Source organism: Ambystoma mexicanum, chromosome 5q (assembly GCF_040938575.1).
Source record: "Ambystoma mexicanum isolate Mex_15411 chromosome 5q, UKY_AmexF1_1, whole genome shotgun sequence".
Lineage (NCBI taxonomy): Eukaryota > Metazoa > Chordata > Amphibia > Caudata > Ambystomatidae > Ambystoma > Ambystoma mexicanum.
In genome coordinates this window covers 400,614,387-400,638,165 of record NC_090933.1, presented here as the reverse complement: position 1 = coordinate 400,638,165, position 23,779 = coordinate 400,614,387, and the positions used below count along the sequence as shown (strand labels likewise).

The following is a 23,779-nucleotide window of genomic DNA, read 5'->3' as shown; positions in this document are numbered from 1 at the left end:
GGGCTGAGAAGCCGGGCTGCAAGGCAGGAAGCACAGGGCTGAGGAACAAGAGCAGGAACTGGAAACCACAGGACACAGCACATTTCCAAGGAATAAGGCAACAAAGGGCTGGTAGAAGGCTCAATGCAAGAGACCTGTGCTCCTGCAGGCAGCTGCTTAAATACTGAGCTGCCCTGTGCTGAAGTAGGCTAATTAGCAGCACCTGGAGTAGCACACCTGAATGCAATTGGCCTCCGCCCGCTCTAGTCCTGGGAAAGCGAAAGCTGCACTGTTCTCTAAAGCTTCTGGGGATTGTAGTGCTAGAACTGCTGCATAGGACTAGCCAGGGAATCCGAACTGCCACAAGGTGCATTATGGGACATGTAGTTTGTAAAAGTAAATAAGAAACTTCCAAAGCCTTGCAAAAGGAAAGTAAAGACAATAATAGGAATAGGTGTTGTCCAGAGAGTATTACGGAAACAAATCAGTCCCAAATAGTCCACGATGGGTGCCAATTGGTGCGACAGTGGCACAATTGTGACAGTATACCCCTCTCCAGGCCCCATGTAGTTAGACCAAAAAGAAGATTGAGTCCAAGGTCTGTCTCACTGTAGAAGGGTCTTATACTGTGATAGCACATCATGATGAACCAAACCCTGTTTAAGGCTTCACGGTGAGAGTCTTTAAAGGAGGACACTTTTACATCCAGTAGAACCTTGGTGTTTAAATCCAGGGAAGGCAAGTTTTCAGAGGCACAAAACACTGCAATGCGTCCATGGACTGAGGATCTGTGAAGCCCTGCTGCATGCTCCATTGCTTCCTTCTTGAAGGAAGACATTTTCAGTAGGGCTGGCAATGGTGCAACACTGATGGGTGGAACTAGGGCTACGGCTGGATTGGTTGCCTTAGGGGGTTCTTCCAAATCTTCCAGTGTATTGATAGTCAGCATGACTTTCTTATTGGAAGGCACATCAGGCAAGACAGGAAACTCATTGCAATGTACAAACAAGGGTGCATCTTTGTTCCTAAATGATTCTTCACTGGCATTCATGTACCTGGAAGGGTTCTTGAAAGAAACAGTATCCACCAGAACAGTATCTGTCTCAACAGGGTAATTTGAGGGATCTAGATCAGGATTCGCTTTGGAGGTTTATGTAGTCTTTGTGAACGGAAGGAAAAGCTTCAAGAATCATGACACCAATGACTGTGCTTATCAATAGGTCTTGGACAACTTTGTTCAAGTTCATGTCTTCCCTGTTCGTTAGGGTAGTATCAGGCAAGGGCTGGCTTTCAGGTGGCTTGCCTTCAAAGTCTTGTGTGCTCCGGTTGACTGTTGGATCTGGGGTATTGACTGATGACCGAAATGAACTCCATACAGGTGCTGGGTTAAGTTCAGGATGGTTCTCAATTTCTGACTCATGGTCTGGTGCTGGAATGTCCATAGAAGCAGAGTATATATCTGACTTGGTCACTTCAGTAGAGGCTCTAAGTGTGAGTAAAGGACTGACATCAAGGGCAAGAACTGGCAAGTCCTTCAACTCAGCAGAAACTTCACTCAGAAGGTTACACTTGGCTTGTGGTGAAATGGCAGCTTGTGCTGTTTGACCAACTGGAGGAGTGAATTCTTCACTAGTTTTGCAACAGTCTGAGTTACTTTGGCTGGCAAGGGTATGAGCTGTGTTAAGCTGTAGTTGGTATGCATATGCCAAATTCAGGTCTTCCATCTGCTCTGTGTAGGTCTGTATCAGTTTCTGTGTTACCATTCCAGGACTTACCATGTTGATATTCAAAGACAGAATGTCGGGTGTTTTACATAGTGCCACATGGTCTGGTATATTGTGGCCCCTTGCTAGATTCCTGTTATGCAAGTAGACAAACTCATCATAGAGGTCTTCAGTTTGTCTTCTAGTACACACAAGCTGTTTCTCTAACTGATATGTTCCTGTGACATCTTCCAGACCTACAATGTCAGATTCTGGTGTCGCAGAAGAGCAAGGTGTTGAAATGTGAAGACTAACCTTTGTGTTACTGTGGTTAGTAGTTATCGGGGAGGTATTAAGAAATCCTATGACCTGTATTGGTCTTTTGTATACAGGGCCAGCAGCACTAATCACAGAACACCGAGTGTCATGTCCTATTGAATCAGTGTTTTTAGCAACCTGGAGTTACTGTGCAGCTAGCTATGCTGATCTAGAGCAAATTACTTTGGCAACGGGGATCCCATTAATGTATTGCTGTGGTATGCTTTCTGAGGTAAGAAAAGCACCTGGAGAAGTGGATTCAAGTAGATTCAAATGGGGAGTAGTGTGCTCTGGGAGAGGCTCTGTGGAACGCAGGCTCTGAGAGGTAAGTACAGAATTGGCATACGGTTCTGACTTGATGTGTGCATTGGTAGCACTAAAGCTATTATGGGAATTTCCCATGGGCTTGCTATTAATGTCTGTAAAAAGTGGCTTTCATCTTGGAATTCCTCTGTAGATAGTAGCTCAGGGTCGTAATCACATATTTCATTGTAATCTAACATTGTTGGATCACTGGGCCTGTGTGTGTAAAAGCATCACGCAAAAAGTAATTTTCTTGAATATGACTCCCTAAGATTAGCAGTTCTCTTATCAAAGGTGCGTGAACCTACAGTCTTAGGCATGGGTTTCTTTTGCAGGGATTCAGATAATTTAGACTTAAATGTGCCTACCCTTACTGGGGAAGCAGAATAATGTTGCTCTTGCATTCTGTCAGGAGGGGCCAGAGGGTAGAGGCGTACCCACTAAGCCAAAGGGAGAAAGGCACACAAGAAGCTGGATTACATGGAGTCCTGCAGACAAGAAAGGATAGGCAACAGAGGCTGTGAACAAAAAGGGTCAGGGAATACAAAGATAACAAACACGTTGGGTTCCCTCTTGGGGTGTACACAGAATGGGGAAAGAGTGTTCCATGGAACTTGGGAAACTCCAGCCTTCTGAACAGATTGTTATTACAGGGGCCCACTCTGAATGCTCATGGCTAGGAGCAGCAGCAGTGGGTGTCTGTATCTGAACCCTAAGGCACGAACAAGGTAACAGTGCTCACAAGACTGAAGCCTGTACAGGTTCAGCAGGAACTGAACAATGACTGCTTCCTGGAACAGGAAGCAGTACACTGTAAACAATACATGACGTACAACACTGAAATGCGACAAGGGAAGGGGCAGAGATTGCCTGATGGAAATCCAGCAGTCAAACTCTGTACATAGGAATTACATAAAACACAAGTGACGACAAGAACAGAAATATCCAGAGAAAGGAAGTTAAAGAGAGCAAGGTTCAGGACAGAGAACCGGAAGAAAGAAGGGCAGAAACTAGTATCTAAATGCAGGGAAGGGCGACCGGGAAACAGTACACAGGAATCAAAACGGTAACTCAGGGCTGGAAAGACAAGAGAAAGCTAGCAGAGGGAAATTAAGGAAACAGTACAACTGAAGTGGATAACCAAAGGGGAGGACTGAAGACCCAAGGAAGCCAAGGACAGAAAATCATGAACAGAGAGCTGCAGGCAAAGAAGAGAGCAAGGGAGCAGTAGCCAGGGAACAGAGGGCTACAAACAAGAAAGATAGCAAAAGGGTTGTAGGCAGGGAACAAAAGGCTGCAAACAAGGGAGCAAGGCTGCAGAATGGGAAGCACAGAGGTGCAGGCAAAAGCCAAGAGAGAGAGGGTTGAGAAGCCGGGCTGCAAGGCAGGAAGCACAGGGCTCAGGGCTCAGGAACAAGAGCAGGAACTGGAAATCACAGGACACAGCACATTTCCAAGCAAGCAATAAGGCAACAAAGGGCTGGTAGAAGGCTCAATGCAAGAGACATGTGCTCCTGCAGGCAGCTGCTTAAATACTGAGCTGCCCTGTGCTGAAGTAGGCTAATTAGCAGCACCTGGAGCAGCACACCTGAATGTAATTGGCCTCTGCCCTCTCTAGTCCTGGGAAAGCGAAAGCTGCACTGTTCTCTAAGGCTTCTGGGGATTGTAGTGCTGGAACCGCTGCATAGGAATAGCCAGGAAATGGGAACTGCCACAAGGTGCATTATGGGACATGTAGTTTGTAAAAGTAAATAAGAAAGTTCCACAGCCTTGCAAGCGGAAAGTAAAGACAATAATATGAATAGGTGTTGTGCAGGGAGTATTACGAAAACAAATGAGTCCCAAATAGTCCACAATGGGTGCCAATTGGTGCGCCAATGGCACAATCGTGACAGAAAGGGCCCAATGCGTTTCGGGTGTTAGATCACCCTTCATCAGGGGCATATTAGTTTCTATAGAAAAAGTACATATAAGATCACTATTAGTAGGTCTTAAATAATGCCTTGTTTCAGATCATACATTACATCTGTATATTCCATGTAACAAAAGAATAACATTAACACCAAAGGATAGAAGTAATAATTAGCTATGCACCATATACATTCTGTTCGACTCCTATATTGTATGTGCACATCAATATTTCATTATTGTAAGTACCATCTGATTCATCTAATCTTGTAATAAAAATTATGGCTCAGAATCCATTGGTTATGGAGAACTCAAAAAGAGAAATGCTAACCTTGTGATTTTTGGAGTAAAAACCACAGGGGAGTTGTGGCTGATGTTCCTATAGCTGGTAGACAGCCAATGCTTGTTGAACTACACCAGTCACAGAATAGATCATAGGAGTCCAGGATGCTTCTCGGTTAGGGACATCTGTTGGGTCCCAGTCAGTGAGCTCCCTGGTTAACTATGAAAGTAAAATAGGGAGAGCTTCTAAGTGTGTACACTGGTTTAACTAAAAGAACTGAACAAAAATATAATTCCAAGATTAACTTACTATGGTTTTGTCTATGCGGCAGTAAAGGGTTGGAAGAAGCTACTGTAGCTGGACTCCGGTATCCCGCCTGCAGGAGGGTGTGATAGACTGCGAAGATGAGAGAGGGATCATGCAATGATAAGTATGTCATTCAAGCCTTTAAGATCAACACTTAGCGTGTGGTAAAGTGAGTGACCAGGCTCACCTCTAAATATGAACAGACTTACTTCAGTAACGCTAGGTGTCCAGTTCACGAAATGTTCACTGGCACGAGAATGTGACTCGCTCCTGTCCGCCATTGCAGGAATCTGAAAAACTGGATTGTGCCAAAAGTAATGACGTCACCACGCGATTGAGCGTGATGTCATAGCTGAGCGCCTTAGTGCAAAAAAAGGGGGAATTTGAAGAAGAATCCCGGAATGCACCCTGGAGGGGTGTAGGTACATGAACTGATATAGTCCCTAGTGTGGGCTAATACAGAAAAAGTTTACAGCATCTAATCCTTATTTGTATTTAAAGATAGAGTGACGTCATCGTGCGCATGAACGAATGACGTCACTGTCAAAATATGGGAGCAATCTAGAGCATGGAAAAAAAGGGGATTAAATAAAGAATCCTGAAAAACACCCCAGAGGGGTGCAAGTACATGAATTAGTGTAGTACCTAATAGGCACTAGTGCAAAAACAGGTATTCCTGAGTTATTAGAGTTATCAGAAAAACATATGCCTGCTACATGGAAATGCCATAAAGTGTACTTTTTAACAATACAATGGTACCCGTGTGGGTCTCAGTAAGGACCCTAGATGGGCCATGGTCGTAAGCAGTAGAAGTGAAGGGCCATTATTAAGGAAACCAAAAGATGATTTAGATGTGTTACCAGAGTGAATAACACATGTCACCTATGGTGCGGGAGATAAGGGACAACCCATTGTCATATCCAATTGGTGCTAAGTAGGTCCAAGTGTATAGTTAAAAGAAATGGTCACAACTGTGTTAAATTATTGAAACAGTAAAACAATTTGAGAAACATATATGAGTATAAAACTGAGGCCACCAGATAACTGTGTGTGTGTAGCATTGTGGTATTCAATTTCCAAACATACATTTATATTCCAATACACATCTAGTGTAAACATATCAATTCAACTGCCCCAAAATGGGGTTCACAATCTCATACACTTAATGGTAATCATGTGTGTGTCACTAGAGTGGACATGTATCGCGCTTAGAGGAATGGTCCGAGGTAGTACTCTTCATTCAAACCTAAGGGAGCCATAGCATCTAATTTATGTATCCATAGCAGTTCTCTTTGAGAGAGCAGTTTGGGTAAATTGGCTCCTCTTGGTAACGGGTGTATTACCTCTAAAATGGCAAATCTCATCTGAGAGATGTTATGATTGTTATACTTTAAATTTCAAAACACCAGTGATTTGATGTTGCAGGTTCTGATTTGAGACTTATATTTGAAACGTGTTGGGCCCTTTCTGCATCATCATCACAAATTAATAAAAAAAGAAGATTCTTGTGATAAATAATTGTTACATTGTCATTTTTTGAATTTATTCTAGACAAAAGATCTTTATCCAAATGTTTATTGAACAACACTTAACCATATATGGAATAATATCCTAAACTGTTAGTCTGTCTAACCAGACATTAGATAGTGTGCAGGGGACGTAAGTATCCAAATTGGGAACTTTTTTCTTGTTCATAAATGTGGTACAGCCTAGATGTCAAGGCTGTCTTTCTCTCCACTACACCTCAAATCAAATTTAAACTTTTGACACACACGCAAACCAAAACTAATTAAGTTCATATTTAAGATAAATAGGGAGTGCAGTGTTCATACTGTTTCTACCTTGAACTTTGTTTCCTCTTACGGGTTTGGCATCAATTTTGGAACACCTGCACCCCAAAATAGATATGTCATTTTCAAAAATCAACACTTTGACGGTTAAATCTGCGACTAGTTTGGCCTTCATGAATGAAGAGGCAGAGAGAATTCTAGGACTAATTAAGGACACTAGCAAAGAAATCACAACTAAAGAAAATCCGGATATCCTCATACAGAGACTGGGACGCCTTATATGGAGAGAAATTTCACAAAAGCTGAATGCTACCACACTTTCCCAGTATTATAAATCCAAAAGGATTCCAAGGGGTCTTAGAGTGTACCTACGGCCAACTTTATGTAAAGAAAATAGGGAATTTGTAAAAAGATGGGAACAAATTCTGAACAAATGTTCTCTTGATTTAATACTTCTGACCATTGAGGAACTAGCAAAATCTCTGAACACAATTAACCAAGAAATCGAAGAAGTTTCTACTCAGCTCAGCAGATGGGTTGCAAGTGTTTTAAAATATTTAGTGGCCATGCCCACTGGCCATGGCCGAAGGCCATGGCTATTGGTCTGGTAGTGTTCTAAAATGGACAGTGGGCACGACCGAAGGCTGTGCCCGCTTGCCATGGCTAGTGGTCTGGTAGTGTTCTAAAATATACAGTGGGCACAGCCGTAGGCCATGACCACTGGCTATATGCAGAAAAAATCTATGGAATAACAAAACCGTTGAAATTCAAGGAAAAAACTTTAGTTGGTGGGACGTTAAGGTGAGAACTTAACGCAACAAACCCCCTGAAAATCAGCTAACGCCACCTTAACTTTGCACTCCCTCTTGCCACCTATGACCACAATGATGATATCACCGATGACATCATCTATGACATTTTGTTTTTGCATTTACATTCAGGAAGCAATAGATGCCCTTGCCAGGGACTGTTTTGACCTCCCAAAGATGGTATCCTTGAAGATTTCTGCTTTCTTTTATGCAGATGTTTTCTGGCCACCACCCCCAATGGACTTGAAAAACTCACTGAATATTTTTTTGTCAAAGTGTAAGAATCTGCACCTTGAATTAAATGCAGAAAAAACTAAAGTCATGGTGTTCAAGCCACAGTCTGCCAAATACTGCCTTCTTGTGATAAAAGTAAATTACGTTAGATTAGAGCAGGTCAAACACTAAATGGGTGTTAGATTTCAAGACTCAGGTACATGGTCTCAGCAAGTTCTTAAAGCAGAGACCAATTTGGAGAAATATAGTGGGGCAAATAAATCATTCTTCATTAGACATGGCAATGGTGCAATATCCCTGGCGTTGGACCTGAATAACAAATTGGCTTTACCCTCAGCCACCTACAGATCTGAACCCTGGGGATACGCCAATAATGGGAAATCTAGCTGCCAGAGCAGTGCACCCTCCTCGCTGCTACAACTTGAATACAATGTTGTTCCGATAGGTGGCCAGATCGAGTTTAAACCTGCCTTATATTGGGACTGTTTATGGAACACAGATGATTTGGTTATCTATCGTGAAGCTGCAAAACATTTGCTATCATTGAATAAGGCTTATAGTGTCAAATGGATCACACACTTGAAACACACTCCTGATGCCTTAGGAGTCTGTGACCCAAGAGAATATCCAAGAGTTCGCCCTGGTTCTATGGCCACAAATTTGAAGGAGGCGATAAAAACAAAATTAAGGGAGAGGTTAGAAGGTAAAGCTGCATTGCTTAAGTTGGGCCCGGAATACTTATCTCTGCAGTCACCGGGTGATGATTGTATTCATCTTGATTCCATTTCTACCCACTTTGGGCGCTCATTCTATGTCTGTGTGAGACTAGGAATCCAACAGACTGCTTTTCTACTAGAACGTGGAATGAAAATGATTCACATGCCCCATGTGCAGATGGTTCTACGTTATTTTGCCGCAGGATTTTTCGTCGCAGGACTTTTCGTCGCCGTTTTTTTATTGAAAAAAACTCATCGTTTTTTTGGGGGGGGGGGGGGGTTCACCCACAAATATTTATTTAATTTTTAAACCCCCCCCCCCAAAAAACCGATTATTTTTTTCGATAAAAAAACGGCGATGAAAAGTCCCGCGACAAAAAATCCCACGGAAAAAGAACGGTATATTGTGCAGATTAGCTACTGAAACGTTAACCCATTGTTTATTGGTATGCCCCCGTACACTTGATCTGAGATGTCGTTATCTGAAATCTGTATTAAAGGATCATAGGCAACACCATAACGTTTTTAAGACAATCCTCACAACCTCATGTTATTTTTGTAACTGCTAGGTACACACACAGTGTGGCTATGCAGATAAAAAGATTTTAAAGAATATTTCTGAGGGAACCTAATGTATTGAGCCCTACAATATTGATATCTCTGGGTGTTCGTATTGATTTGTTCTTATTAGACTTTTGTTGGATTACTTGAAACACCAGAGGGACATTTTGGACTGATTTGAAAACTGATAGCAGTGGCAATCGGCTGAGTTCATCAGAATTTGTTTTTACAATATACAATACTGAACAATGACAGGGATGAATAGGGCTGCTTATCTTATTTACTGTTTTAGAAACTGCAGGGGCTGCGAGTTAACTCTCCCGTTAGTATTCTTGTAATTGGTTTTAGCTTCTGTATTACAATTTGGGATTTTCTTTTATGCCATCATTTTTCTACTTCACGATAATATTCTAATTAATTTAATTCCAGCTTTTGGCTATTTTATGAATTGTATGATGAACATGTTTTAGGATGCTTTTATTCATTATTATGCTGCTTTTCTGCACTGGATTCATGATTCAACCTGAAGGTTTTTTTATACCGAATAAAAGCTTGCTTGACTGCTTGGACATACAGAAAATTCAATGTATTAAAAAATTGAATACGATTTAAAGATTACTTTTGCTTTGTACAGTATGCGTTACATTTAATTTTAATCACTTACAAAAGACACACAGAAATAAATATACATCTATGTACATGTTGTCAAGCAAATGTTGAACTTTAAAACTTCATTTATTTTCTATATATATATATATATATATATATATATATATATATATATATATATATATACATATATATATATATCTCTCTCAGTTTATAGTAATCACTTTTTTTTCAATACTCATGTATGGGAATCTTAAAATATATCCTAATACATAGTTGTTTCTTGTTTTAAAGCACTTCTCGTGTTATTTAGAAAATGATACATGTACAAATGTATCTTACCATATAAAACAATTGAGCATTTACATATGTTTATTTTAAAAAGTAGTAAATAATTGGGGTTCAACATGTCTCTATTTCTACTAATTCATTTTTGTAAATGTATATACAGATTATATTATAGTGAACATGGCTTTGATATACACAAAAACATCAAAAAACATCAAGGAGCCCTTCTACCTAGAACGAACACGGCCAGATAACCTGTTTCTATGAGAAGGTGCCTGCTCGGGAGGGCCTACAACCATGGTTTAGCTCACTGTACCTTTCACTGAGGAGAAATATCCTTTTGCATATCAGGCTTTGTCCCACTCACAAAGGCAGTCCAGCACCAAAATGCTAGGCAATTCACCTCTGAACAAGAGTACCAACAGTAACCCGACTAGCTTGTCTCTTAAATTAGGACTTCACTTATATGAGAGTAGAGAACATTCTGGAAACAAATCCTCGACTCTGTTATCACTTTCAAGTATCTCCCATCATTTCTTAATACAGTTTTTGATTTTCTTACTTTGTATAGAAAATCTCGAAAAAGAAACACATGGGTTAACGCTGACTTTTCTGTTTTTCTTAAGTAGTGATTCACTAGGCATAGCTTGAACCTTTTCCAATCAACAATTCTATGTATTCTCTTTATTGCACATTGTGAAGAATTCTACGGATCCCTCACTGAAACCCTGCATTAAGTCTCCTCCCAGGTGGCCAGGGGAAGGCCGACGCTTCCTGATGCCAACCTGTGGGGTGGTGTACTGTGGGAGGATCACCTGGGAGGAGACAGTGCCCAGGCTGGTGAGGGAATTCCATGGGATGAGACACAGTATTTTTCCTCTGACAGAGAGACTCTTACCACTGTACCAAAGTAGCTCATGGCTTATTGTCATTGTAATGTCTCCCAACCAGATATGAGATCTAAGGATGTGAAATCTAAACTTATAAATTCACAGCACATTATATCAAAAGCAAGACCCTTATTGGTGTCCCAAACTAAATATCCTCCTCGATGCAAAAATTGCAAAGTAAAGGATTATGAAAATGTTGTCTTCTCTACACCATCTTCCCCTGGTGAAGTTAAATCTCACAACCCCTCTATTAAAAATATGAAGGGAATGACATCTATATTTAAAAAGACTGTTGAAGTTGAAAAACCTACTTTTTACAGGAAAAGCAAGTCCCTAATTTCTAGAGGGACTGAGACGAAGAAGAGGGCTGAAGAGGCATGCAGATGTAATAGTCAGGCAATTAAGCATAGCAGCCATTGTAATAGTCAGGCAATTGAACCCAATGGCTCACACCTGAAGCCTGTTAATGAAGCTGGCAGGTATAAAAGGCCCCAGCCAGAAAGGAGCAGTAGAAGGAGCTGGAACAAGGACTGCAAGGCTGGCTGGAGTAGCAGTAGTAGAGTAGAAGCACAAGGCTGGCAAATCACGATAAAGTGGGAGAATAGAAGGGGTACTGGAGCGTGGCGACAGCAGATTTCACCTGCAAGCTCTGAGAGAGTCCTTTTCTGTCAAACTCAATTGCAGAGGCTGCACAGAGGAAGACGTGCAGGAGGCTGAGTTTTCCCCATGTGAGCCGTGTTGCAGTGATTGCAGTGCTGTCGTAGTGCTGCAGGAGACTAAGGCCAGAAGCAGAAGGCAAGCCACGGGTCTCGGGAGAAAAAGAAACTCCCACAGAAAGTGACCGGACCGAAGATACCCTTGCTGGTGAGGGGTGTGGGTCCCCAGCGTGCCAGAAGTAGCAGAAGTGGAGGAAGTCGGGGAAGCAGTGAGACTCGCAGGACCAGTGTCACTGAAGCCACTGAGTGAAGCACAGTGTTCTGATGCACTGTGCATGCCTTGCTGGTACTGTAACCAGCTCCTAATTGACTTGTGTTAGAGTTAATGCACGAAAACCTTGTTGTATTAAGTCTTCCCATCAATGAAGGTGTAGCACTTGCGTATAACGTTGAAGATTCTTGTTTGCGTGTGACGCTAAAACACTTGAAACCCATTGTTGATATGTCCGTGACTGTTTGCTGTACAATGAAGCGATAGCAGGTCTCTAATTAAGTTGGGAGAACGCTTCCTAAACCTTACCGAATACCGAACTTTGTCAATACACAAGTAACAAGTAGAAGATATGATATGATAGGTTATTTATAACGCGCTTAATGCCGAGAGGTTTCTAAGCGCGAACCCAGGGATCGAACCTGTGTTGCTCCGTGTCGTCTTGCTTCCAAGGCGAGCACGTTGACCCTGAGCTATCCTCCCGAGAGGAATGAAAACTGACAAAGGGAATCGCGTGTGCCTAATTATAATTCCTGAAGAAAGCCTGAACTTCATTCTTTAATATTATATGTGAACACAGGATTTTGTGCTAATTTTAAACCTTAGAAACTGCCTGAAAGAAAGGTCACGTGTGCCTTATGTTTTCACTGTGAAGACTGAACTCTGTATTGTATATAGAATTGATATTCAAACCATTTTAAGAAGCAGAGACTAAAGCTTTAAGGGGAAGAACAAGCATTAACCAAGCCAGTAGACCTCCCCTATTCAGAGTGGAACCTGTTTTACCAAGCATGATAGAACCAGCTAACTGTTTTGTGAGGTTGTTAACAGTTAAGTGGCATAATAAGCAAGTACCCAATTATTACCTGAAGTTGAGGAAGTAGCACAGAAGGTTTTGGGTAACTACTTGGGCTGATACCTGGTGGAAGGGTGTTTGCATAGCTGGGGAAAGGAAAACAAATACTTGTGAAGAATACCCTGACATAGAAAACAACCTGTGGTGCAAAAGACTGATGAAGCTAGACGGCAAAGAATTGTGTGAGCAGATGCAGGTTGTTCTTGTGGTAGTTAGACTGACTGAAGAGGCAAAGAGACTGCCCCTTTTAAGAAAGCCATTAAAAGGAATATTGCCTTGCCTACCTGAAGAGGTTGATTGGCTGGTTAAAATCTACCTAACACGTCATAAATACTAAAGCAGTAGTACTTGCACTTGAACTGTGGTGGTGTATGCAATTGTCAATAGATGTCACATCGAAGTAGTTGAAGCAGTATTGTGCTATAACGAAAAAGTTAATGTTCTCATACTACCAACAGTAAAAGTATGGTTGTTGGAAGTAGAAGCAGCAGAACATCCTGACAAACATCCCAAATGTACAGTTATAACAGAAGAAGTTGTCAAGAAGTGTATATTATGCACAATTGAAGAATATCACACTTTCTTTCAACTGTGGCAATGTATCTAGAAGTAGAGACCAGTGATCATCGTAACCATGATTACCACTGGTGTTATTTCTTTCTTTCTGGAAGTTGAAAGGGGATGTTTTCATCCAAGGATAAAGAGTGGCTACCAGTGGATTTTTGCTTGGTGATCTTTGTTTTGACTTTCAACTTTCAAGAACTGGTTTGAATCCTTTCTTTTCTTTTGCTGAACATTTGGAAGTGACTTTGAAGCCGGGGAAAGGGGGTTTACCCAGCCAGGACAGCAGAAGGTCATCAAGATATTGGGCCTGATTCACAGAAGCGTTTTATAATGGTGCTGTCCCATAGGAATCAGGCCGATTGTGTTTATATTGGTCATTATGTTGTGTTGCTATATCATTTTATTTGTATACTGGTTGTTTAGCGTGAGGGCCAGTTTACCAATGCTAGAGAATGTAACTGTAGTCTTTAGACTAGGTAGGGAATTCCTCTGTAGAGTAGGGCAAGCAAGGTATTATTTCATTATATTTTCTTTAATAAAATGGCCTATTTTGAGAAATCTACATGCAGTTATCCGCCTCGCATTACTTACCTCTTGCATTGTGTAGGGAGGTACCCATAATTGTGCGCTCTTAGCCATGGTGTGCCATGCATAAATCCAGGGTAAAATGCATCACTGGTGTCTGGACCTGCAAGGCCAGTCTTCTGTCCTGATTTGAAAGAACAACCTGAGAGGGTCCAAAGCTCAGAGGCGTGGAAGTGGCATGAACCAACCACCCCACTGCGGTTTTGGCACCTGCAAGTCTAGGCCTACGCAGGCCTCTGCAAACCCAGCAGGGAAGAAGGGCTAGGGAATGTTGGTTGGATAGGTACGGGAACAGATGGTAGCCGGAAGGATGTTTAGGAAGATGTTTTGGATGGGTAGGGGGACATAGGGTAAGTAGAGATCATGTACACAACGATAATGCCCAAGCGCATTCTCACCCATACATATATACATTCCCCACAATGCATGACTAACAATGACACTGGCTCGCACCAGTAAAAAACACTTACCTCTGGCTATGATTGCTGGTTGCTGGAGTGTCCCTTGTTGATTCCTCACCTGCGTGCTCTCTGGTTCGGAGAGCAGGAGCAGTTGAAATGCTGAAAAGAGAGCTCATATTAGTTCACACAGATTATGGGTGCATGTGACTTACATGTGCAAAGCAAGAGTGTTTAAGTTAGTAGCTCGGGGCGTTAATGCCATGCGGGGGTCGCATGTGGCTTTGCATGCAGTGTCTTTGATTTAGAGGGCCGCACGTGACAAAAACATGCAGCTTTTATTTTCGGGGGCCACATGCCGCTTTGGTAATGCAGCTATGTTTAGGTAGCCGCACGTGGCTTTGGTTATGCAGCTGTAGTTTTTGAAGCTGCACGTGGCTTGTTTATGTGGCTGTAGCTCGGAAGCCACATGGGGCTAATTTGCATGCAGCGCGGAGGTCCGGTTACCCGTGGTTTTGACAGCCTGTACGCTGTCCTAATGCTGCACTGCCTTAAGAGGCTGGGTCAGAAGCACGAGTTCATGCGGGATGCCTGGGGCATGCAGCTGCCAGCGCGCAGTACTTATCTTAATGGGGGTGGGGGCTTTTTCTGGGTGGGACTGGGGACCATGCGCGTGTCCCCCTGCGTCCCCATTCTCTTAGGAAGCGCTGCAGTACTTATCCTGTCTAGGCGAGGGACTGGGATCAAGATCCTGTCGTGCGTGGCCCCTCGTGTGTGTCCCCGTGGCCAGAGATGCTCGGGATGCGTCTTAGCCAGACGGATTCTCAAGCACAAGCCCTGTGCTTTGCTCAGTGCGCGACTCCCAAAGTGGCCTGCTTTATGTAGTTCCTGGCCCTGGGGCTGCTGGGCGGTGCTGTCCTGTAACCGTCTTTCCTGCAATGAGGGCAGAGAAGACTTCCATAAGGCTTAAGTGTTTTGAAACACCCTTACCTCTGGTTTGGGTGTCTGTTTGGTGTTGGTTGTGGATCCTTTGAGCCCCACCCTGCACTCATGCCACAGACACTCAGACTCCCAGCCCTGATGCAGCCAACCACAGGAAATATCCCAAAGTCAACAAGCTTTTGGCCACATGGAATTGGTAGGTGGGCCAGGCGGAAGCACTCGGAGTATGTTCGTGAAAGTAGATGTTTTATGGAAGGGTTCAGTGCTGATGAGGTCCCTTTTTCTCCGTTCCACTTAACAAAGCTTTATGCTTTGAGATCCAGCGACCTGGGCATTGAGTGAAATAATGAATTTAGTGTATTTGTCTTAGTAGTATTACTGTAATTTATGATGGACAGTTTACATTTAATAAGATATTCAAAATTACCCTTTCATTTTGCAGGTGTGTGGTCTTTAACAACCGAGGAGTTTCTGGCGAAGATCTGTTGGTAAGCATTCCAAAGTCTAGGCATTTTTTAGAAATGTACTATTGTCAAAAATCATATTCATGCAGAATAACTCTTGCAATCTTATTTAATATCTGTAATGAACAAAACATAACACACAACACAAATTTGAAGTACTTTATTTGCTTGGTCAGGATGTAGGAAGCAGTTTTAAGTGTCCTCCCCAACACTGCAGTGTGGCTTTTAGAATTCAAAGGTACTGGCCCTCATTACAACCCCGGTGTTAACCAATGGCGCTATTAGCGCCATGGTTAACGCCGGTACTTACTGATTGCTCCATGGTGAAATGGGGAATTACCACCCCATTCCAAGGTTGGCGGGGCGGTAATTCCCCATTTACCATTGGCCCTTCCCCATTCCTATTTTTGCCCCATAGGGCTCAATTGGAAAGGGGAAGGCGGTAATTACGGTACCGCAAATTGCGGTACCGTAATTATCTTCAAGGTACCTTTGCGGGTCCCTACCTTAACGGCTGGTACAGACCAGCCGTTAAGGTCGGGAGCCGCAAAGGGACCACGTAGTAAGGCGTTAAGGGGTTAACGGCGCTGCAACCTTTTACTGCGCCGTTAACCCCTTAACGCCTGGGTCGTAATGACCCCAACAGTCTCTTGTTTCGTCTCCCAATAAAACATCTCTAGTTTTCGACACACGTTTCTGGGTTTCTTCTGTCGGTTCAGGTCCTTTGCTTCCCGTCTTTGTTTGCTTGGAGACCATGCCATCTGGGTTTCGGTGCCTTGTGTGTGCCTGCTAGTTATGGTTGGCTGTGGCAAAAGTTGGAGCTTAACAGTGTGGAAATGAGCGCACAGAGTTGCACCAAAAGGATAGCCTACTGAGCTTCTCTAAAGGCACAGTCAAGGAGCAGTCTTCATTTCCCTGTCTTCAGATCCTTAATCAGTTCTCCAACACCCCTTCCTCAACTCCCTCCTTGATGAGTCACAAAGATTTCACGCCTGATGGTACCCTTCCTGCAACTTCTACTTGCTCCTCTTCTTTTCCCTTTCAACCTCTTTGACACCCTGCCACTTGGTTGTGCCTCAACCGAGTCCTGTCTCACCCCTTTGGCTAAAGGTTCAACTTCATTTCTCTGCTTCTCAGTTTTTCATCTTCACCTCCTCCTGGCTTCTGCCACCCACTCCTCCTTGCTCCTGGGGTTTCATCTGACCCCCAGTTCCCCATTTCCCCTTTTTCTCTTTTGCTTCCTCTGCAACTTCTCACCACTCTGCCCTGTTCTTGTTCCCCCACCCTTTAATATCACCTAAAATCACCTTTCTCTGTCTTCCTTCACCACGTTTAATATCCCTTCTAATCCCTTCCTTAGTACATCTCCCCTTGAAATATCTCCACCAACCTCTTCCTCACTCCGCCTGATGTTACTCCCCTCTGCCTCATCACTCCTGCCACCAACGTGCTCAACTTTACTGATCACCCTTCTTGCCACCTCTTTATTGTTCACCACCTCTGTTCCGCTCACCTCTCTAGCCACCTCTCTCCAGCCTCCTTCCTCCTCCTCAAACTCCTGCTCTCCCCTGCAGCCTCCTCCAAACTCACACTTCACAGCTCAGAAACTCCATCTTATTGTTTTGCTAGGAAGCTGACCGGTATTGAGGGCTTGGGTTGAATGGGTTCACCCTAATTGACTGCAGAGTTCCCATGATGTGCTTGGCCATGCTGCACCTCTGTATAAGGGACTGAATAGGCCATCCACTATCTTGGAACATGTTTTAGAATGTTCTGTCAGCTGGGTGCCTGGAGCTGCTCCCTCTGTGTGCTGCTAGATGGTCCTCTCCTCCTAGAATGTACTCTTGCTCTCTTGTTTTCAGCTAGTTTGTATGTTGCATAACTCCTTTGGAGAGGTGGGAGACACTTAAGTAATTTCCCTTAATTCGTTTAAAGGGTGTGAGGGGCTGCAGTTCCTTTTGTCATTTGGGTGAGGAATGAGAGTTCTCCCTTGCTTGACCCCTTGTGCGGTGGAAAGCCTCTATGTGGGTCGCTCATATCTTCCTCAGATTCGTCCTGCCCTGAAATGCTCATTGCATTCCTCTTATCCAGGACTCGGTTTGGGTTTGTCGAAGAGTGAGGCCATGAAGGACATAGTACTCTTTCATGTGATTTGCCAATCCGTTCCAAACTACTTAGGTCTAGGACATCCTGTCCAGCTTTGGCTTTAGCGACCTGGACTTGATTACACCATAGTATTCTCTCTCCCGAATCTGTGGTTGACTACTGGGGATCCAGACAAGCATTTTTTTTAAAGAATTGAATACTGGGAGGTGCAGTCCTTGGTTGACATAGTGGGGATTCTCATCACGGGTCAAGAAATGTGGCCTGGAAAATGCAACTTTCCGGGATATAGCTGTCTTACAGAACCTGAGGATATCATGCTGGCGGTGGGACCAAGCTTGATTTCATATGGTTATTCCCCTTTTGTAATGGCTTGGCAGGCAAAGAATGATGTTCTGGAGAGTTTCCCCGAGCAATGCCAGAGGTTAAGATTAATTCTAAACCTTCCAGCCAGCACCTTTTGTTTTGCTATAGTCACCCTGAGTGGGACGGGTATGCCCAGATGTGGGTCCCGTGCCTCCTGGGCCTAGAGACCCAACTTACTCCTCACTGATGAGGCCCGACAAGGCCGAAACATGTTTGGGGATGCTTGTGGTCTCGTGCAGAAGGGATGTGACTAAGCAGTTTGGGCTGAACCACCCCTTTTGTGGGTGGGACCCAGCCTGATTTGCATATGATCATTCCCCTTTTTTAATGACTTGGCAGGCAATGAACGATGGTCTGGAGGCAGTTCCAGCACCGCGAAAGCAGCATTATCCAGAGGAATCCAGGCAAACAGAGAGCAAAAAGGAGAAATCCAGGAACTGTATTCTACTATAAGAAGCCCACAGGATTCTTTCCCTCAAAAGGATACATTTAAGAATTATAATGCAAGCCAAATGAACTCATTCAATTCAAGACAAATATCACAATATAACTACTTCCATAACAAGAGGACAATAACTAAAACACGACTGTACAAATTCACTTTCCCTCCTGATGAACCACTAATGTAAAGTGGGGAAACACGTGTTGAGGGCATTGATGTAAACCTTAAGATGTTGAGAAAGAAATGCAACTAAGCTGTGAAGATAACAGTTACTACTAAATAAATGTATGTTTGACAGTGTTTGTATCCTTCATTTGAGATGGTCTGGAGGGTTGCCCCGAGCAATGCCAGACATTAAGATTTATACTAAACCTTCCAGCCATTGCCGCTTTTGTTTTGCTGATATCATGCCAAGGTCCATGTGATGAGGACCACAAGGTCTGTTAGTCACATACCTGAATGAAAATTAGATCTGGGTAATATGCTAGTGTGAGTTGGTTTGTCGAGTGTGGTGGTCCTGGTGAGTGCAGCACACTTTGTGTTGATTGGAGGTTGGGTAGACATCAGAGGCAACTTCTTTGACTTATAGTAGTGAGGTTTGTGGTGAATGGCTCATTTGACAGCTTTGGTGCACCACTGACGCAGGCCACGTTTACCACTTTCATACTTATTTTATCCCAAGGAAGCAATATTTGAAATCTGCATCACAAAAGACCATGATGATAGATGCTTTAAAAGTTTACTGCTCAAAACATTTTATCACTAGGTAACCGAGTAGCTTCCGTCCGTTTTGTTTTCTTCCATGACTGTAAAGGTATGCATCATTTATTTGCAATGTTTGAACTTGTTTATGAGCAGGCTTGATGTTGTGGTTGGTTGCACCCTTTAACTGAATCCCTATTCTGGTGAGGGAGTCTAAATAAATATGTAAAAATGATGCCACAGTTCTGCTTCAATGAGCAAGTTTTGCATTGCAAGGACGGTTTTGAACATAGTTCCTACGCAAGCTCTTATTGCTCCTTGTTTGATTGTTAATCCCACAATTTTAAACCACTGATCAAGTGGGAGATGCTAGATGTGTAACCAATGCTGCATTCTTTTCCTTTGGAAACGAACCATTACTGATTACCAATGCATCTGTTCTCAATCACTGTTATGTTGAAGGTGTTTTTCCAAGCATGGAATGTATACCAAAGCTTTACTGCACTATAGGTGGTGGGCGAAGGCCTATCTTGCAATAATGTAATGGTGGTGCTAAATTTTGCCTCCAACCCGTATCACTGTTAAAATGTGTTCTCCATTTTACCTGTAGTATTTTTCTAGGTTTGCCAATTTCAGGTGTTCTCGCCCCATACTAAAACTAAAGACAACTCCTTGGGAGACTACTGTTGTTTGTGTGTGTGCTTTGTGGCCACCTGAAATAGCCATTATCAACACATATGACACTGTTTTAGCTCTGAAAGTGCCCCGAGATGTAGCCATTCAAAACCATCAAGATATTTACTTTGCTTTAGGGTGGTCCTTAAACCATTTTGATGAAATTGTGTGGATAATGGATGGGATGAGGAGCGGAGGCCGATTGAAGTTGCATACTTCACGTTCTAGGACTTGTCCAGGATTTACAATGGTTTGCAGTATTGTGTGCTCTGGTATGAAATGGGGAATGTTAGCCTGTATGTGACTCTAACGGGAAAGTTGTAAAGTGATGGGAGGGTATTTTCTACTAGATCTAGTTTGTGCCATTTCACCTTATGTTCTGTGTTGGAGTCAGGAGGGGATGTTTATCAACAACTGGAGGTACTGTTGGGTTAATTACCTATGGTTGAAGGCTCAACCTAATGTTATATTAACTATCACTTACTTGGCAAAGCATGTAATGAGAAGGAATGCTTGCATTTTGAATACATTACACTAATTGTCTTGTAGATCTGAAAAGTAAAGGAATGGAAAAATACAGTTAAGAGGGTCATGTGGGTCCAGGCTGCCATGCATAGCAGCCACATACTGCTCCTTGACCATTGGAAGTACCTTTTTCACATAGCCAATAGTCCTGCAGCAGCAGGTATGACCTATGGCCAAAACGTTTTTATATGATCCAGCGTCTGTCTTGTTCTTGGGTTTGTGAACATGCTTCATATAACCCTTAAGCTGCTCCAATACTATATCATATAACCCTTAAGCTGCTCCAATACTATATCAACTAGATTTAGAGCTGCGACTCCAGTGGAGTGTTGATCCAATAGGGCTCCTTAATTCTACATGAATGCCACAGCTGGGGAATGGTTTGGTGTGCTCCCTATAATTATCCTGGTCATCAAGCCTTTTAACATAAGGCATCAGTGCCCCACAGACAATGTTATTGAAGGCTATGTCAGTCATCACTTCAAAGAGGACTATGGGTCCTCGGCTATTATTTCAGATATATCCCTCGGCAAGGACTTCCACCGCATATGTTGGTTGTGGTTCACTAGACTGGTACCATTTCTTCTAACACACCAACCTGTCAAAACAGGATGTTTTCTCCTGTGAAAAGTGCATCTGCAAAGACCTTGCTTGTATCGAGCCAGTGTTTTCCGTACATCATACAACTTCTCATGTTCATGGATCATAGCAGAGAGCTTAGGTCATGGAGAATGCAAATTGCAGCTTCATTGATTTTCTGGCCTACACCTCCCATCAGCCCTGGTTCTGGGTTGGCTGCCTGCTAACGTTTTGTTCGCGGGTGGACTGCCCGCAGTGTAACTGCTCGGGCCCCCGTTTTTACCATTCATTAAAAATGGGGGCCTGATCAATTTTCGTCCCCTGCTGCCAATGTTAAGGGTGTGGGGGATACCCCTGTAACCCCTCGATCCGAAGATACCGAAATGGGGAGAGGATCCAAATTGATCGCAAAAATGTGAACTAATGGTAGTGACCAAATTCAGTCAAATTTACCATTCGTTCAAATTTCTGCAACCAATTTGGGTAATACCATCAGACCTAGCCAGTATAAGCAATGGTGAGGGATCATGTGAGTCTTTGGCAGACACATTTGGAGAGCTGCTGGTTGCCGTTCCATGGTGCAGGGCATCCCAAACACACACCATTAATGTACTGTACCGCACATAAACAATGCACGAAAAGTGATGTCACCAATCATGTCAAAGCCTGCCCAGTCCACCTGGACATTAGTAAATGTGGACAAAATACGATGTGGCATTTGCCATCCTCTGATGACCGTTTTCTCAACAAGCTACCTCTCATACAGTTCATTTAATTAAAAAAGACCTACCGTACATTATTATTATATGTGTACCAAAGCACAGTAAAGATTGACTCAACATTGATCTGTGCCATTTTCAATCCAGAGCTAACAAAGCATGATATTACACCATTTGTTACTTCAGTGTCAATTGAGGATCACAGACCTTTCAGCTGCAAATGCATATATGCCGACATGCCCCATTTAATTGGAGATCCGCTTTACCAGTCCAGGTTTTTTTTTTGCATTCCGGAACTTGTAGGCTCAATTTATAATGAGAAAAGCAGAACTGCAAGACCCAGAATGCAAAGAAAATACTCAAGTGGAGTGGGTTACTGTGTCTCCCATAAAGTAGCTCTAACAGTGAGACCCAGGTGGTAGCCTTGCGTGTCTTTCTGAAGTCAAACACGATCAAGGCTAACAACACACTCTAGTTTTGCCCATCAGTGTCATCCTATTAGATGTTTCATGGTCTTGTTGAACCTCTCTAGGTCCATTGTTCTGAGGGTGACATATTGAAGTGAAATGGGCTCTACCGCCGTGCGATCTGCGTTAATTCCGCTGGCGTAATTAACACTGGTGGAAATAGTGTACTCACCAGAATGGGAAGCATGGCGGCAGCCATTTTGCAAAGCCCAATCCACTCAGAATCCCCCACGTTCAGTTGCCATCCGGACCCAGAAGGGAGTGCAAATACGTCTCAGGAGAAAGGGAAACAGAAGGCACCTGATCTCTGCTTTAGGAACCAAAAATTCAATGAGGCCGACCTTCAGGTCCTCACTGATGAGGTAGTGGCCCATATGGCCAGAGGAAGGCAGCAATCTGGGACAGCATCCACGAGGACTGCAGAAAATGCTGGATCTCAAGGCCAGGGTCCACAGCCTCCTGTCCAAACACTTGCGGGAGACATCTAGGAGGCAGCACTGTGGACACCCTTGTCCTGACCCAGTGGGAGGAGAAGGTCAGCAGCATCCTCCACACGAAGGGGATTGATGATGTTGGGAGTGCCGATGTTGGAGCCAACAGCAAAGGTGAAGCTGGTGAGTATGAATGCCCCCCCCAACCCTTCCATGACAATGCACTGGCCAAATGACTTTCCCCTGCATGTGTCCTTCAGCATAGATGGGCCCCATGGACCATGGAAAGTGCCACTACATAACAATGCACCCAAAGACAGTGCAAGCTAATGCGTATGCAAGGGTAGGTGGGCAACTGTGCATGTACCCATGCACAGTAGTATGATTGTGCAAGTGAAGCAATGGAACTATGAGCAGTACCCATGTGTGCTGGGAAAGGCCAAGTGCCAAAGTGAACCCGCAGCACAACAGCATGTACAGGCCACATTGCAAGCCCAAGCAAGAGCACATGCTAATGGCGTGTAAACCCTCAGCAGATACTACCCCCACCTTGCATTGCCCATATGCATTGCCCTGCAGTCGACCATACCCATCAGATCACGTTTGTATGATGTCCTTCTACCATGTAGCATGAGTGACTAGCAAGCCCATGTACAAGAATGCATGATGACTAACAGCATGTCTTTGTCCACCCAACAGGTTCACAGGTGACTCAGGAGGAGGATGCAGGCCCACCTACCTCCCATGGCCGGGCCTCGAGTGCAACGGCAAAATCCTCCACTCCTGAACAACCCAGCAATGAGAAGAGCAGGAGAAAGGGCAGGAGTGAGGCACCAGGACCCAGCAGCACTGCACATGTCAGTGTTGGCACAGCACCTGATGGCAGCGATACCAATGCAGCTGCAGGTGCTGCTACCTGGCAGCTGCAAGAGCCGGCCACTGTGGTTGTGTTAGAGGGGACCAGATGATGGCACTGGCATACATGAAGCTGCCCGTGCCCCCACCCAACTGGCCCATGACACCCCTGTTACATGAGCAGGACGACCAGCCACATGTTCAGCGTGGAGTCAGGGGTGACATGGATGCTAGTGGAGGTGGCAGTGCTTTCGTTTAACCCTGCTTCAGCCACAGCCCTCCCCATTGCCCACAACCCATAGCGCAACATTCACTGGATGCAATATGGAGAAGGCTGGACACAATGGATCAGCGTATGTGTAAAGAGAGCAAAGACTGATTACGCCTCCCTTTTTCCATTTGATCGGCTATCTATGCCACTGTTTAAGTGTTTTGTCAACTCGCGGTCAATCAACCTACAACTTCCTTTGAACATAAAATGT

At 43.7% G+C, this 23,779-nt stretch overlaps 1 protein-coding gene across 1 annotated transcript in view; it reads left to right on the top strand.

The window, feature by feature from the left end:
• ABHD3 (abhydrolase domain containing 3, phospholipase) overlaps positions 1-23,779 on the top strand; it is a 582,671-nt gene that overhangs the window by 217,219 nt on the left and 341,673 nt on the right. The window contains exon 4 of the mRNA XM_069620889.1: positions 15,412-15,457. Within this exon, the coding sequence (XP_069476990.1) occupies positions 15,412-15,457 (46 nt within the window). The remainder of the gene's footprint in view (positions 1-15,411; positions 15,458-23,779) is intronic.